At 43.8% G+C, this 13,713-nt stretch overlaps 1 protein-coding gene across 1 annotated transcript in view; it reads right to left on the bottom strand.

Annotated features, from left to right (window-relative positions):
* Window positions 1–9,151, bottom strand: part of LOC145337770 (E3 ubiquitin-protein ligase TRIM39-like) — a 40,298-nt gene extending 31,147 nt beyond the window's left edge. The window contains exons 1-6 of the mRNA XM_080182616.1: window positions 8,917–9,151; window positions 5,416–5,601; window positions 4,347–4,851; window positions 4,163–4,258; window positions 3,842–4,069; window positions 2,091–2,133 (exon numbers count right to left, since the gene is read on the bottom strand). Coding sequence (XP_080038742.1) covers window positions 2,091–2,133; window positions 3,842–4,069; window positions 4,163–4,258; window positions 4,347–4,754 — 775 coding nt within the window. The 5' untranslated portion in view covers window positions 4,755–4,851; window positions 5,416–5,601; window positions 8,917–9,151. The remainder of the gene's footprint in view (window positions 1–2,090; window positions 2,134–3,841; window positions 4,070–4,162; window positions 4,259–4,346; window positions 4,852–5,415; window positions 5,602–8,916) is intronic.
* Window positions 9,152–13,713: the final 4,562 nt, after the last annotated feature.

The raw sequence follows: 13,713 nt of genomic DNA, 5'->3' as shown, positions 1-13,713 counted from the left end.
TGCAAACTCCTCCTCACGAGGGAATTCTGCCAACATTAGAAAAACTGCCCTGTGGATGTCAAGAAGCAGCCAAACAAAATCGTATCACTTTTCTCAAAATATTTGTTTCTTAACATTTATAACAGCATATTCGATTACTCTTGAAAGCTGACAGTATATTAAGTGCCAAAAATCAGTTTGTTCCAATAATGAATGATACCCATTACATGTACAATTGCAGTCAATATTTACAACGTTCATTATATGTCAATCATGCAATAAGGCTTTTTTCACGGGAGATTTTCACTAAGTCTAGGATACTGTATGCTTTATGAACCACACTCTCGGCATTTCCCGTCACCTGTAATTACCTATGCACGTGTTCACCCATAACACTCTGCTCCTCCAACTTCATCATAATTGTATCTTTTTTTATGTTGTCTTTCTCTGTTCTTTCTAGCAAAACGAATCACATCACATTTCTCTGCATTTAGTTTCGTCTTTCACATGTGCATCCATTCCACTATTTTCATGCCCTTTTGAAGTTTTCCACGATTAACCTCACAGTTCACAAAACTCCCAAGCTTCACAACATGCAGATATGCTGAAATTGTGCCCTGTAGACCAAGATATAGATCATTAATGTATTTCAAGAAGAGCAAGGGACATAATCCTGACCTCTGAGGAAGTCCACTCTAAACCTTCCTGCAGCCTGAAAAACATCTATTGACAACTGCTGTCTCCTGACACTCAGCCACTTCTTCATTCCTGTGTATATTGTCCGTTATGTTCTATTAGCAACAATTTTTCTGGCGAAACTATTTCTCCAAACTCTTTTCTGAAGTCAATTTACTGTTCACCACATCTACAGCACTATCCTCATCGACCCTCTCTGTAATCTCTTCAAAATACGCCAGCGAGATCAACAACGTTAACACTGACACATTCACTTTGATACCCTCCAGGTAAAATGGCTGGGAATGATTTACGTTGCAGAATCTCCCCGATTTAAACCTTAATCGGAGCAACCCTGAGACTAAATGCACACACAGTACTCCCTACCTGCTTCCCACAAATGTCATCAAACACCCACAATTACGTGGCAGCAACAAAACAGTTATCCAGTGTTCCTACACTAAACACAAGGAGAAGCCTCATTCTCTATCCAAACTGGAGACATTTGCTATAACTGGAGACTCAATACAATCTAGATCTTCCTTTGAATGGTGATGCCCCACCCAGAAGAACAGTCTATACAATGGTTCAATCACTGGTCTGAAAGGGACCACTGGAAACTCCCATCGGAAATGATGTAAGGAGTCTCCCTCTGTTTCCTGCTCAATATTTATACCGAAAACAACACCATCATGCTGTTTCAGGACCTTTACTATTCGCAAATTGATTTCTAATATCCTACGTTAAAACACAGAAAATTCCTCTTTTTTCTTTTGCAATGATGTCAATGTGACCAAAAGGTGAGTTATTTGCTCACAAAGCTGTTTGCCGCTATGTTACTTCCTGTCTCGTCATCCCACCCACCATATTCCATAATCCTGGCACCACCCACACCCCACCCCGGGTTGTCGATGGTTTTCCTCTACTTCGCCCTTTCCTCAAGGACTGCCAAGCACTTCCCCTCACTGCAAACCCGTGGAAAACTGGCCAGCAAAATTGGAACTGAAGCCCGACCTCGGGGTTTGATTGGACCTCTGATCAAAGAGAGAGCATTGCTTTCACAAATTGCTTGATCTCTGGAATCACTCATAAAATCAAACTCACTCAATATAAATGGACTCATCACCTTCCCTATTGCAAGGTTAAGGATACCCTTAGTTTGTTATTGACGCTGTGACTGTGTTAAACCCGTAGATGTTTATCTTCTCCAGCATGCTTCAATTCCTCAATAAAATCATCACACTTCTCCTTATTTATTTTAGACTCGCAGTTTCTTCATCTCTTTGACTTGTCTAATGTGCCTCATTCATCACTACAGGTTAGCTCCAGCTGGCTCAGGTTCTCTCATGCTTTGATGTCTTCCTGATATAGGATGCTTAAAAAGTCAGCAGAACTACTCCTCACTAATTTGACACATGATGGCTTCAGACACTTACCCAGAGCAACCCACAGGAAGCAAAATATGACAATGGACAGATTCTAGGAATTAACAAGCGGAAATGTGAGCATTTAATCCGGGACCTCGGACACCCTTTAGTCCCTTCACATCTGGATTTATAATCAGGAAAAATCAGTGTTTTACCGGGGTTAATGGAGTTGATCATGTCCCTCCACGTTGTGTACTGTAAAGGACCTCTGAACTTTCCAAAAGACAGGCCGGCATCTGTTACACAGAGTTGCTGAAATTCATCACTGATCCTGTAAATGTAAAGAAATTATGTGGAAACATTCATCTTCGTTACAGTATTTTTGGAAGGATTTCAATGTTTAAGCTATTCCAACATTCCCAACTGCCAGCACTCTTCCTGTTGGAGAGAATGTATCACAAACTGAAAGATTAATCTTGTGCCTATAACTGAGCAAAACATAAGTTGGAAATACAAAAACACAGAATGGAAACACTTTTGTGAAGAGAACGGTTCATAGTCTGATAACAGATTAGTGACCACACTATCACAAGTGGGATCTGACCAAGTGTGTATGTATGAGGGAGCATGTGGGATTGAATAAGTGAGTGTGTGTATGAACATTAGTGGAGATGACTGAGTGTATGTAGTCGTGTTGATGTTGGGGAGCGTGTGTGGGAGTGAGTATTGTGGTAGTGAGTGTGTGTGGGAGTGCATGTGTGGATCTGACAGTGAGTGTCTGTGTGTGAGTGAGTGAGTGTGGGATTGAGTGTGTGTGTGTGGGTGTGAGAGAGAGTGAGTGTGTGAGTGTGTGTGTGTGTGTGTGTGTGTGTGTGTGGAAATGAGTGAGTGTGTGTGGGATTGAATGAGTGACTCTGAAATTTGGAGGATGGCAAATTGGCCATCCACCAAGCTTCAGACACACTCACTTGTTTAAGAAGGGCCGCAGGGAAAAGCGTGGGAATTACAGGCCGAAGAGCCTAAGGTCTGTGATAATTTTGAGAAGCACTTTGATATATTTGTTAAGGAAACATTTGTTTCCAATCAGAGTAAAGAGATGTGGGAGTGAACCTAATTGGAAAGCTCTTTCACTGAGCCAGCGCAGACTAGATAAAAGGATTTTTTCCCCCTATGTGCTGCAGAGTTGATAATATAAGATTAATAGACAAACCCACAACATCGAATCAGGGAATCATAAAGAATGCACAGTGCAGAAGGAGGTCATTCGGGCCATCGAGACTACATTAATTCTTACACAAGTTTATCCCATAAAAAAAACGTACCTACGCCGCTAAACCCCTAACCTTGGGACACGAAGGTGTAATTGACGATGGCCAATCAGCCTAACCTGCATATCTTTGGCGTGTGGGAGGAAACCAGAACATTTTGAGGAAACACACGCAGACACGGGGAGAACTTGCAAAGTCCACCCATTCAGCCAGGGCAGGAATCGAACCCGGGTCCCCGGTGCTGTGAGGAACTGAATTACAATGTCAATTCCAGTAGAAAATGGCACGAAAGGCACCAGGAAATAATCTGAACCCAATGTCCAGGTCAGGACAACTCATTCCGGGGAAGTTGCTGGTATTCCTGAAATGTTGCTGGCAGTGACGAGGGATTAATACTGTGACAACTGCAGAGAATGACAATTGTCAAAAATTGTTTCACTCGCTTTCTATTTTTTCCATAAATTCTATATTAATTTCACAGTTATCGTCAGTTATTTAGTGACTGTGTGAAGTTTCCCTGAACTGAGCCACAATATATTCCCTCACCTTCAGAAATATCAGCTCGTCTTTTTGCTCCATCTGTTTCTGCAACTTTGAGATTTTCTCCTCAATAGAATTTAAATTCTCCTGAATCTCTCGAAGGTTTCTCTCCATTGATTCTAGAATCCATTCCTCGTCTTCCCTGAGATCTCTGAGTAATCGCTGCTCTTTCTCAGTGAGAGTCTGGTGCATTTTAGTGAACTCGGATGTGATGTGTGTCTGCAGACTGCTCGACTGTTCCTACCAAATGAAATGTGGAACATAATTAATGTCCCTCGATAAAGGGAACAAAACTAACCGAGATCCCAGAAAATCAGCACAGAGAGACCTTACCCTAACTTCAGAAATCTTTCGTTGCTGTTTCTGTCCTGTTTCTAGAATTGCCAATTTCTTCTCTGTGAGAAAATCTAAGGAAGATTTGAGCTGATCCTGGGATTGGGAGAGAAAATCACAGAATGAAAGTGTCAGAGCAGGAAAATGCGATGAAACGTCAGTTTATAAATCTTTTCCCTTGTACCTTGTATTTTTCAACAGTCTCTTTAATCTCCATGAAGTTGTGAGATTTGTGTTCCTGCAAATCTCTACAAGTGTAACAGATCAATTTCTGGTCAGTTTCACAAAACAGCTTCAGTTCTTCCCGATGTTCCCCACAGTGAACTTTACTTTCCTCCTCTTTCCGATTCAGCTTTAATTGTCGAGTTTGCTCGGCCAGATTCTCTAAGGCCCGATTTACCCTGAGGTTTCTTTCCGGAAACTCCTCTCTACATTCCGGACAGGAGGTTATATCCTTTTCCCAACACTGGGTGATACAGGAGCGGCAGAAGTTATGGCCACAATCCAGTGTTACCGGATCAGTGAAGATACCGAAACAAATGGGGCAAGTTGTCTCCTCACTCAAACTCTTAACCAGCTGCTTCGAAGCCATGTTCACTCTCAGCACTTCCTGATCCAAACCGGTTTAACTGTGGGATGTGCCTGCATTCCTGAACACCTTCAGGTACGCGGTTTCCGGATGACGTTCACTGTAATACACAGGGAAATATGATTATAAATTAATCTCTGTCCTCTCGACTCTCAGGCGGGTTGTTAACTCTTCGCTCAGTGTGAAGGAAAAACAGGGTTAGAGCCGAGAGAGGAATCATTGAACTCTTTCGGGGGTGAGTTGGACACTGGAGAATGGTGACAGTGGAGCGAGAGGGAGGAGACGGGGATGGGCGGGATGGAGATCCCATTGCATTGTTCTCCAGTCTGAACTCACTGCCGATTACAAACCCTGTGGTGAAACACGGTGAATGTTCCAGATCCATGCAAGGAATTGTATGGATGGATGTACAGCCCCTCCTGGAGCAGAGAGTACTGCACTTGTCAAGAAAATGACAAATACTAGAAAGATATTTAGATGAGTTGTAGCTGTGATTTTCGGTTTTATTGGTTACACAGTTAAGTGTTGTGTTTTTATGGTGCATGACCCCAAACCCGGGGACTCCCACAGCGCCTGGAAACCAATGAGGTTTTTGACAGCGGGGTGATCACTGCAAAGTCAGAATACATATGGGCTATCGTAAGAACAGAATCTCATAACTTACCTTGGTGATGTCCCAGGTATCTGGAGTGAGATTCGACCCCAGCACTTTTTGACCCAGAGCTGATTCACAGCTGACAGGGAGCTCTAAGTGGGAGACGCTTACCGCCCAGTTCTTGGAATGTTTATTTGCAGAACAAGTCTACAGAAATGAAATCAGAAAGTGCCGCGAAAGCAGGTCTGGCAGCATCTGTGCAGAGAGAAAGAGAGTTAACTTTTCGAGTCGGTGAGAAATGTGATGGGGTATATGTTGTTTAAGAGAGAGAGGGGCAGCTGGAGCAGATGGACAGCCAATGAGAGGTGGGAGCTCGGAGAGATTGTAGTGCACATGTGTTTAGGGTGCAAGACAGAGGCAGTGTGATGGACTACGCAAAGAGCTGACAGCGGTGTTAAGGTAATATAGCAGAAAATGTTAATGGAAGAACAGAATTCAGTGCCCTTACTGAAAATAATGCTAAAGAACGAGTGACGGATGGCCCGGTTGAGGAGGGGAGGGTTTACCCTGGCACAAAAAATAGTTATAGGTTTAAAAATATTCACAATGGCGGAGAACGGTTATAGTGTAAAATTATTGAATTCAATGTCGAGTGCCGACCTGCTCAGTCGGATGGTGAGATGCAGATAGTCTACTTTGCGTTGGGCCCCATTGGAACCAACGTGACCGAGGATAGACTTCCGGGAACTGGAGCAAGGTGCCATTCTAATGTGAAGGGAGCACATAAGTACGTAGTAGAGCAGCTGAGCGAGGTGAATGGACACTTTTCACCGCAGCAAAGAGACACAATTCAGTTGGATGTGTTTCCTGCCCAGTAACAGCGAACCGGACATCTGCTCGGGGCAGGAAAGAAACTTGCAGATCCAGTGGTCGTGCTCCATGGAGGTACCAATGACATAGGCAGGACGAGGAAAGGCTTTCTGCTTAGTCAGCTTGAGGAGCTGGGCATCAAATTAAGGCACAAACTTCAAACGTAATAATTTCTGCTTATTGTGTGAGCCATGTGCAAATAGGCACAGAGTAAGTAAGAGTGGGGAGATGAATGCAAAGCCCAAAGACCGGTGTGGGAGAATTCGTGGGACACTGGCAGCAGTACTGGGAAAAGTGGGATCTGTTCCGTTGGAACTGCCCACACCTGAATCGTGCTGGGGCTGATGTTTGACCAAGCTGCATAATAAGGGAAGTAGAGAGAGAGAGAGTTTTAAACTGAATATAGGGGCATTGGATCGAATTTGGGAAGTTCTGATCTTCTCGGCCTTTTGGTTAAGATCAAGTGTAGTACCGACACACTGTTCTTGGTTGAAGTCATTAGGTTACATTTCAGCTTCATTTGAATCAATTTTTAAAAGCGGCACCACGGACTTTTGGCAAAGATGCAAATTAGACCAAACCTGCGAGGAGGAGCTATGCCTACTCCAATCAGCTTGGATCATGTAGATCAATCCCAAAACAGGAGGTGAGAGCCCTGTCTTGTCAGCTTGGATCGGGGATATCTCAACTTGTTGAGACTCTGAATTGGACTTGATTTAATTGAATTGGAATAAAAACAAAAAAAAAGAGTTTATTCAGGGCAGGGAAAGTATTAATATCGGAACTAATAGGCCGACCGTGACAGGAAGGAGCAGAGTACAAATTAAAAGTAAACCAGCACTTACGACTGGATGGTACAAAAATAATGTAATGACAAAACGGAAGGCTCTGTACGTCGCATTTAAAACAAAACAGATGAGCTGAAAACACGAATACAAATGAGTTAGTACTTGCAACGATATGGCGACAGGATGGCATAGAGTGGAAAGGCAATGTGATATTTGGGAAGGATAGGAGGTTGAGAAAAGATGGAGAGGAAGCTCGCTAAATAAATGATGCACATTAGAGAGGGTTAACCTAAGTTCTGCAACTCAGGGTGTAAATATAACTTTCAGTGTGGTGAGAAACTATAAATGCGAAAGTCACTTGTGGGAGTGGTGTACGGCCCCGTAATTGGTACTACACAGTAGGTCAGTCTATAAAAGAGGAGAGATAATGAGAGCTTGTCTGAACGGTGCTGCAATAATCAGGGGTGTTTTGAATCTACAATGAGATTGAAAACAGTGGATGGGAAAAATTGGCATTGCTGAAAAGTTCATATAATAATTGTGGGATAAGTTCTTAGAACAGCATATCGTGGAACCAACCAGAAGGCAGGCTATACTCATGCTGGTATAGTGCAGGGAGAAAATGTTCATTGATGAACTCATAATGAAGGTATCTCTAGATAGCAGCAACCATGACACGTTTGAAATTTAAATTCAGTTTTAGGGAGGGAAGAGTGCACCAAAGTTTCGTGTTTTAACCATAAATAAGGGCAGTCATGTAGTAATGGAAGCAGAGCTAGATAAAGATAAATAGCAAATCTGCTTAAAAGATAGATCCCCAGAGGTGGTGGCAGATCTTTAAAGGAATATTTCAGAATATACAGAGGAGATACATTCCAATGTGAAATAATAATTTAAAGCTATTACTTTTAGTTGCAGAAAGTGAGATCTCTTAAAGGAGAATTGTTCTGAGAGAGAGGACATGTTCAGCAAGGGAGAGGAAAGCTGTAGGAGGGGGATTGTTGAGACCTCCCGGAGCTAAGTTTCCCTCTGCAGCAACTTCCCAACACACGACCACTACCGTGTCGAAGGTAACAGCAACTGACACATGGGAGCACTGCCATTGAAGCACCGCATCCTTGGCGCTTTGAGGCATCAGTGTGAATCACTGTGCCTCTGTGTCACCCTGGACTGGATTGGATTGATAGTGATGTATTTTGGAAACTCCTTTTACAACGGTTTAGATGGGAACAATTTAGAAAGGAACGATTTGCACGTAGCAGAACGTGATTTACTTTTTAAAAAAATATTCTCACTTCATACACAGTGACTGGAGGACTGCGCAGAATCAGAATACAGACAAGAAAACAACTAAGACTGGATATGGCGTCGCTAGCCTAGGGCAATATTTATTGCACAGGGAGGAAATCCATGCAGACATTGCCCATCCTGAGAAGGTGACAGTGATCTGTCTTCTTCAGTCGCTGCAGTCCATTTTCTGTCGGTAAACCGTCTGTGCTGCTCAGGAGTGCGTCCGAGGATTTCGACCCAGTGGCACTGACGGAAGAGCAATATATTTCCAAGTCAGAATGGACAGTCACATGAAGGACAACTTCCAATTGTGGTACTCCCATGTGTCAATTGCTGTTATCTTTGAGATAGTCGTGGTCATGGTTGGGTAGTTGCTGCAGAAGGAAAGTTAGCTTCTACATGGCACTCCACGTATCAAATAGTTTTAGCAAACTCAACTCCTCGAGAATCTACATTTCTTAGCAATCCCACGCTGGAATTTATTGAGCTCCACTGGGCTTAGAGCACGCAACTTTGAAATCAACGGATTTCCTGCCATCTCCACTCAGATTCAAACTGATGCAACTTACACAAAAGACAATTCTGCGCTCACCGTTCTGGTCTGCTAACAATTAGCACTTACTTTGGCTGTGTTTCTCGCCTCGGTTCTGTGAGCAACATTGGCAATATTACAACAGATAAATGGTGAGGATACTGGAAATCTGAGATGAAAGAGAAAATCCTGGAAATAGTTAAGTTAATTTTTTTGTCACAAGTAGACTTACAGTAACACTGTAATGAAGTTACTGTATAAATCCCCCAGTCGCCATACTCTGGTGTCTGTTCGGGTACACAGGGTGAGAATTTAGCATGGCCAAATGTACCTGACCAGCACGTCCTTTGGGCTGTGGGAGGAAATCGGAGAACCCGGAGGAAACCCACGCAGACACAGGGAGAACATGCAAACTCCGCACAGACAGTGATCCAAGCAAGGAATCAAACTCGGGTCGCTGGTCCTGTGAGGGAGCAGTGCTGGGTACTGTGCCACTGTGCCGCCCAAATACTCAGCACCTCAGGCAACATCTGTGGAGAGAAACAGACCTTCAGTCAGGCTGCAATAAACCATACCAAATCTGTTGAGAATGGCGATATTAAATCCCACAATGCTCCGCGCTCCAGAAACCACTCTATCCAACATGCTCCTTTCACCCTGTATTGATGATAGTGCGCATGCTCCCTTGGGCCGGCCGTTCCGATCGGCTCCTTTGTTGTGAGTCCGACTCAATGAAGAGGGGAGGAGAATCCGGGAAGCGGCGGCTCGGATGGGGAAGGCGCTACCCCATCGCTTTATGGTTACCGATCTCCGCCGGGGCACTCGTTGGGCCTTGCGGCTCAGACTGGGCCCAGAGAGGCGCTCTCGTTGTTGCTGAGCCTGCACTCCGACCCCACTGAGCTGCTCCACCCCGAACGTTTCAGCTTTCTGATGGCGATAGATCGTATTCACTCATCCTGAGCATTTTGGGTATCGTAATCCAATTTGGAAGGACGTTAATGTCTCTTAATCAATATCATTAAATTATTAAAAACGGATTAGAGAGAAACACTCATTATCCAATGCCGTCCTCCACCGCATTTTTGTAAATTTAGTATATTAATTGTATCACATCATTTGATTTGGTTTTCAATCATTTAGTTTATAAATTGAATCACTGTTCTCGAATTGTATTTCCAAATTTTGTTTGATGGTCACAGTTTTTTCTCTTGTTCTACAAAGTCTGTAAATGTCATCAGGCAGTGAATGTTGGCGAGTGCCGAGTGACTGCCCTCGGGACGACCAGGAGGAGAGTTCAGAGTCCCAGAAGATATAGGGAGCCGCATGTTCTACACACAATCGTGGTGCATGAGCGTTGGGATCTGATTCTGCCAGACAGCTGAGTCTGTGTGAGACATTAAAGAATTCAGCTTCTTCAAATTACTCCAGATTGCTTTTGTCAACAAAACTGTTTAACATCTGTCAGACTATTGTTTATCTGAGCCTGCAATTCTAAATTTGGTCACCAATGCAAGTGTTTAAAGGCAATTTCTTTCTTTCCACGTTGTTCATAATTAAATCGATAGAAATTGTTTCTCCACCTCAGTATCTTCAAATCGATGTTTCATATCTTCATACACTATTTCACTATGGAAAATAGGGTGGAAGTATAAGAAGGAATATCAATCCATAAACACCCTTCTCTGGTTACCAAATCCTCGAAAGGGACTTTCTGGTTCAGACGTAAGGGTCTGTGATTGAATCACTACTCCTAGTCCTCATTGCTCCATTCTGCATCGATTTAGGATACCTATACTGACAACAGGGTAGATGGAGAGAAACTATTTTGCTCCTTCGAGGACTAGGGAGCAGATAAGAGGGTGCATGGTATAAAGATGAGATGTGGAGATGCCGGCGTTGGACTGGAGTAAACACAGGAACAAATCTCACAACACCAGGTTAAAGTCTTTCGTCACCTGATGAAAGAGCAGCAAGCGCTCCGAAAGCTCGTGGCTTTTGCCACCAAATAAACCTGTTGGACTTTAACCTGGTGTTGTGAGACTTCTTACTGCATAAAGATGAGGGAGAGCTTCAAGAAGTGAAATCAAGAAAACCTTCGACACACAAGGCGTGCAATAACATTTGAATTCTCTTCTTAAATGACAAATTATAACTAACCAGGAATCAAATTAAAATCTGAATTTGACAGACTTTAAAAAAAAGCCGATGAAGAGATCGGGACTGTTGAGTGCGGAATGAACAGAAGCTTACAAAATAATGAGGGGTCTGGGCAGCGTCGACAGAGAGAAACTTCCTGAACCACCAAGATTCTGTCAGCAGGTGGCAGCGGCGCGCTTTGTAACAATGAAAGGCGACTTCACACAGAGTCTCAACCCATCCCAGAAACTGACTGCACCCGCAATGAATTACTCACAAGTGCAGAAACTGCCGTTAACTCGGAAACGCAGAAGCCACTTTAAAAACACTAGGTCCCAAAGAGAGAGAGAGAGAGAAAGCAGGTGAATGAGCAAATAATTCCTCCTTGGTGGTGCTGATTGAGGGAGGAATGTTGATCAGGGAACCGGGGAAACTCCCCTGCTGCTCTTCACCCTGGCATTTGAAACATCCACTTGAGACAGACGTTGCTTTTGGTTTAACATCTCACCGGGTTGACTGAACTGTTCAGAGGAAGATAGCAGTGATCCATTCAGCCCTTTTCCGCGTTTCATGGTTAATTTATTGCAACGCCATTTACCCACCTTATCTCCAATATCCCTTGATATTCTGGGAAGCTTCAATCGTCCCAGTATCCACAGGCTATAGGGAGAGAGAATCCCACATTTTTTCATATAGTAAAAGGTCGAGATGACCTTTCATTCGTGTTAGAATCATAGAACCCTTCAGTGCAGAAAAAGTCCATTCGGCCCATCAAGTCTGCACCGACCACAGTCCCACCCAGGCCCTACCCCCACGTCCCTACATATTTTACCCGCTTTGCCCTCTAACCTAATCATCTTAGGACACTAACGGGCAATTTTAGCATAGCCAATCAACCTAACCCACACATCTTTGGACTGTGGGAGGAAACCGACGCAGACACAAGGAGAATGTGCAAACTCCACACAGTGACCCGAGCCGGGAATCAAACCCAGGTCCCTGGAGCTGTGAAGCAGCAGTGCTAACCACTGTGCTACCGTGCCACCCACTGAAACCTGAAACATTAATTCTATTTCTCCTTACAGATGCTGCCTGACCGGCTGAGTATTTCCAGCATGTCTGTTCCAGGTTTCCATCTTCTGCAGTATCTTGCCCAGCTATTCACAATCTATATCAATAATTTGGATGAAGGAGCCAAATGCAATATTTCTGCAGAGTTTGTGTGGCAGGATTGTTGAAATCTGAAATTTAACTCTGCTTCTCGCCACAGATACTGCCAGACCTGCTGAGTTTATTCAGCATTTTCAATTTTCATTTCAAATGCAAATATTCCAAGTTTGCTGACAATCTGAAACTTGGTGGGGATGTGAGTGGTGAAGAAGATGTTAAGAGGCATCTGGGTGATTGAGACAAGTAGGGTGGGTGGTCAAATATATGGCAGATCTGCAATGAGCTGGATCAGTGGAAAGTTATCCACGTTAGTAAGAAAAAAAACAGAGCGGCAGAGTATTATTTAAATGGTGAAATATTGGGAAATGACTGACAATGGGACCTGGGTGCCTTTGCACACTAATCATTGAAAGGAAACATGCGGATGCACCGAGCAGTTACAATGGCAAATGCTATGTTGGCCTTCATTGGCAAGGAGTTTCACTAAAGGAGCAAGGGTATCTCGCTGCAGCTGTACAGGGCCTTGGTGTGACCACATCTGGAGAATGGTGTGCAGGTTTTGTCTCCTTACCAGTATAAGGCCATACTTAACAGGTAGAAAGTGCAGCAGAGGCTGGCCAATTTGATTCCCGATTGTTGAATGAGAAGAGATTTTGGTGACTAGTCTTGTATGCACCACGGTAAGAAAATTCAGAGGGAACTTATTGAAACATATAAAATGCTAATAGGGTTGGAAAGACTGGATGTGGAGATGTTATTTCCTCTGGCTGGGGGTGAACCACAAGAGTTCACCTACTCATGATGTAGCAAAGGCCATTTAGGACTGCAGTGAGGAAAAACATCTTCACTCAGAGCTTGGGAAACCTGTGAAATTCTCTAGAACAGAAGGTGTGGAGGCAAAATCACTGCATATGTTTAATAAGGAAATAGATAGATTTCTTCACTTTCAAGGCATCCTGGGGAATGGGGAGAAAGCGGCATTATGCCATTGAGAGGGGGCTCAAGCACGATCAAATCGAATGGTGGAGCAGGCTCAATGGGTCGAATGACTTTCTCCTGCTCCTGGTTTTGAAGCCTTTCTCAGATGTCACATGAAGATTTGTGTGTCACGTCCATCTGCCTGTCAAGGCTGGCAATAGACCTCATCAAGATTTGGCAAACAAATTTCTATGGACATCATTCAAGGGTCGGGTTTTGAGTGCATGAGGAAAGAAAAAGAGAGAGAGAGAATAGACTGGGCCTGTGTACTGGATTGTGCTGTGAAGTGCTGGGCTATCGATGTGAAGCATCAGCAGCAATCATCGGCCTCTATAAAGCTCAGGCAGGAAAATGTTTACCTTGGTTGGGGAGCCAGAATGGCAGATCACAGTCTCATACTTAAGTTAAGGCAATCCAGGACTGAGACCTGTAGGTATGTCTATGATTGGTGGGTTCAGAGTGGTTGCACCGCACAGTGCAGATGAGAGGCTCAGCAAGTGGACTACAAATATGATGTACAGTTGACAATCAGGAGCAGGAAACATGAACATCCATCATCAATCTGCATTCGACAGCGATCTTAAAGGGCCGAATGTTGTTCTC

The sequence above is a fragment of the Carcharhinus amblyrhynchos genome, unplaced genomic scaffold, assembly GCF_965287045.1.
Source record: "Carcharhinus amblyrhynchos unplaced genomic scaffold, sCarAmb.v2.hapA scaffold_73, whole genome shotgun sequence".
In the NCBI taxonomy this organism is placed as follows: Eukaryota; Metazoa; Chordata; class Chondrichthyes; order Carcharhiniformes; family Carcharhinidae; genus Carcharhinus; species Carcharhinus amblyrhynchos.
The sequence above is the reverse complement of the archived record's forward strand: the minus strand, read 5'-3'. Positions and strand labels throughout refer to the sequence as shown.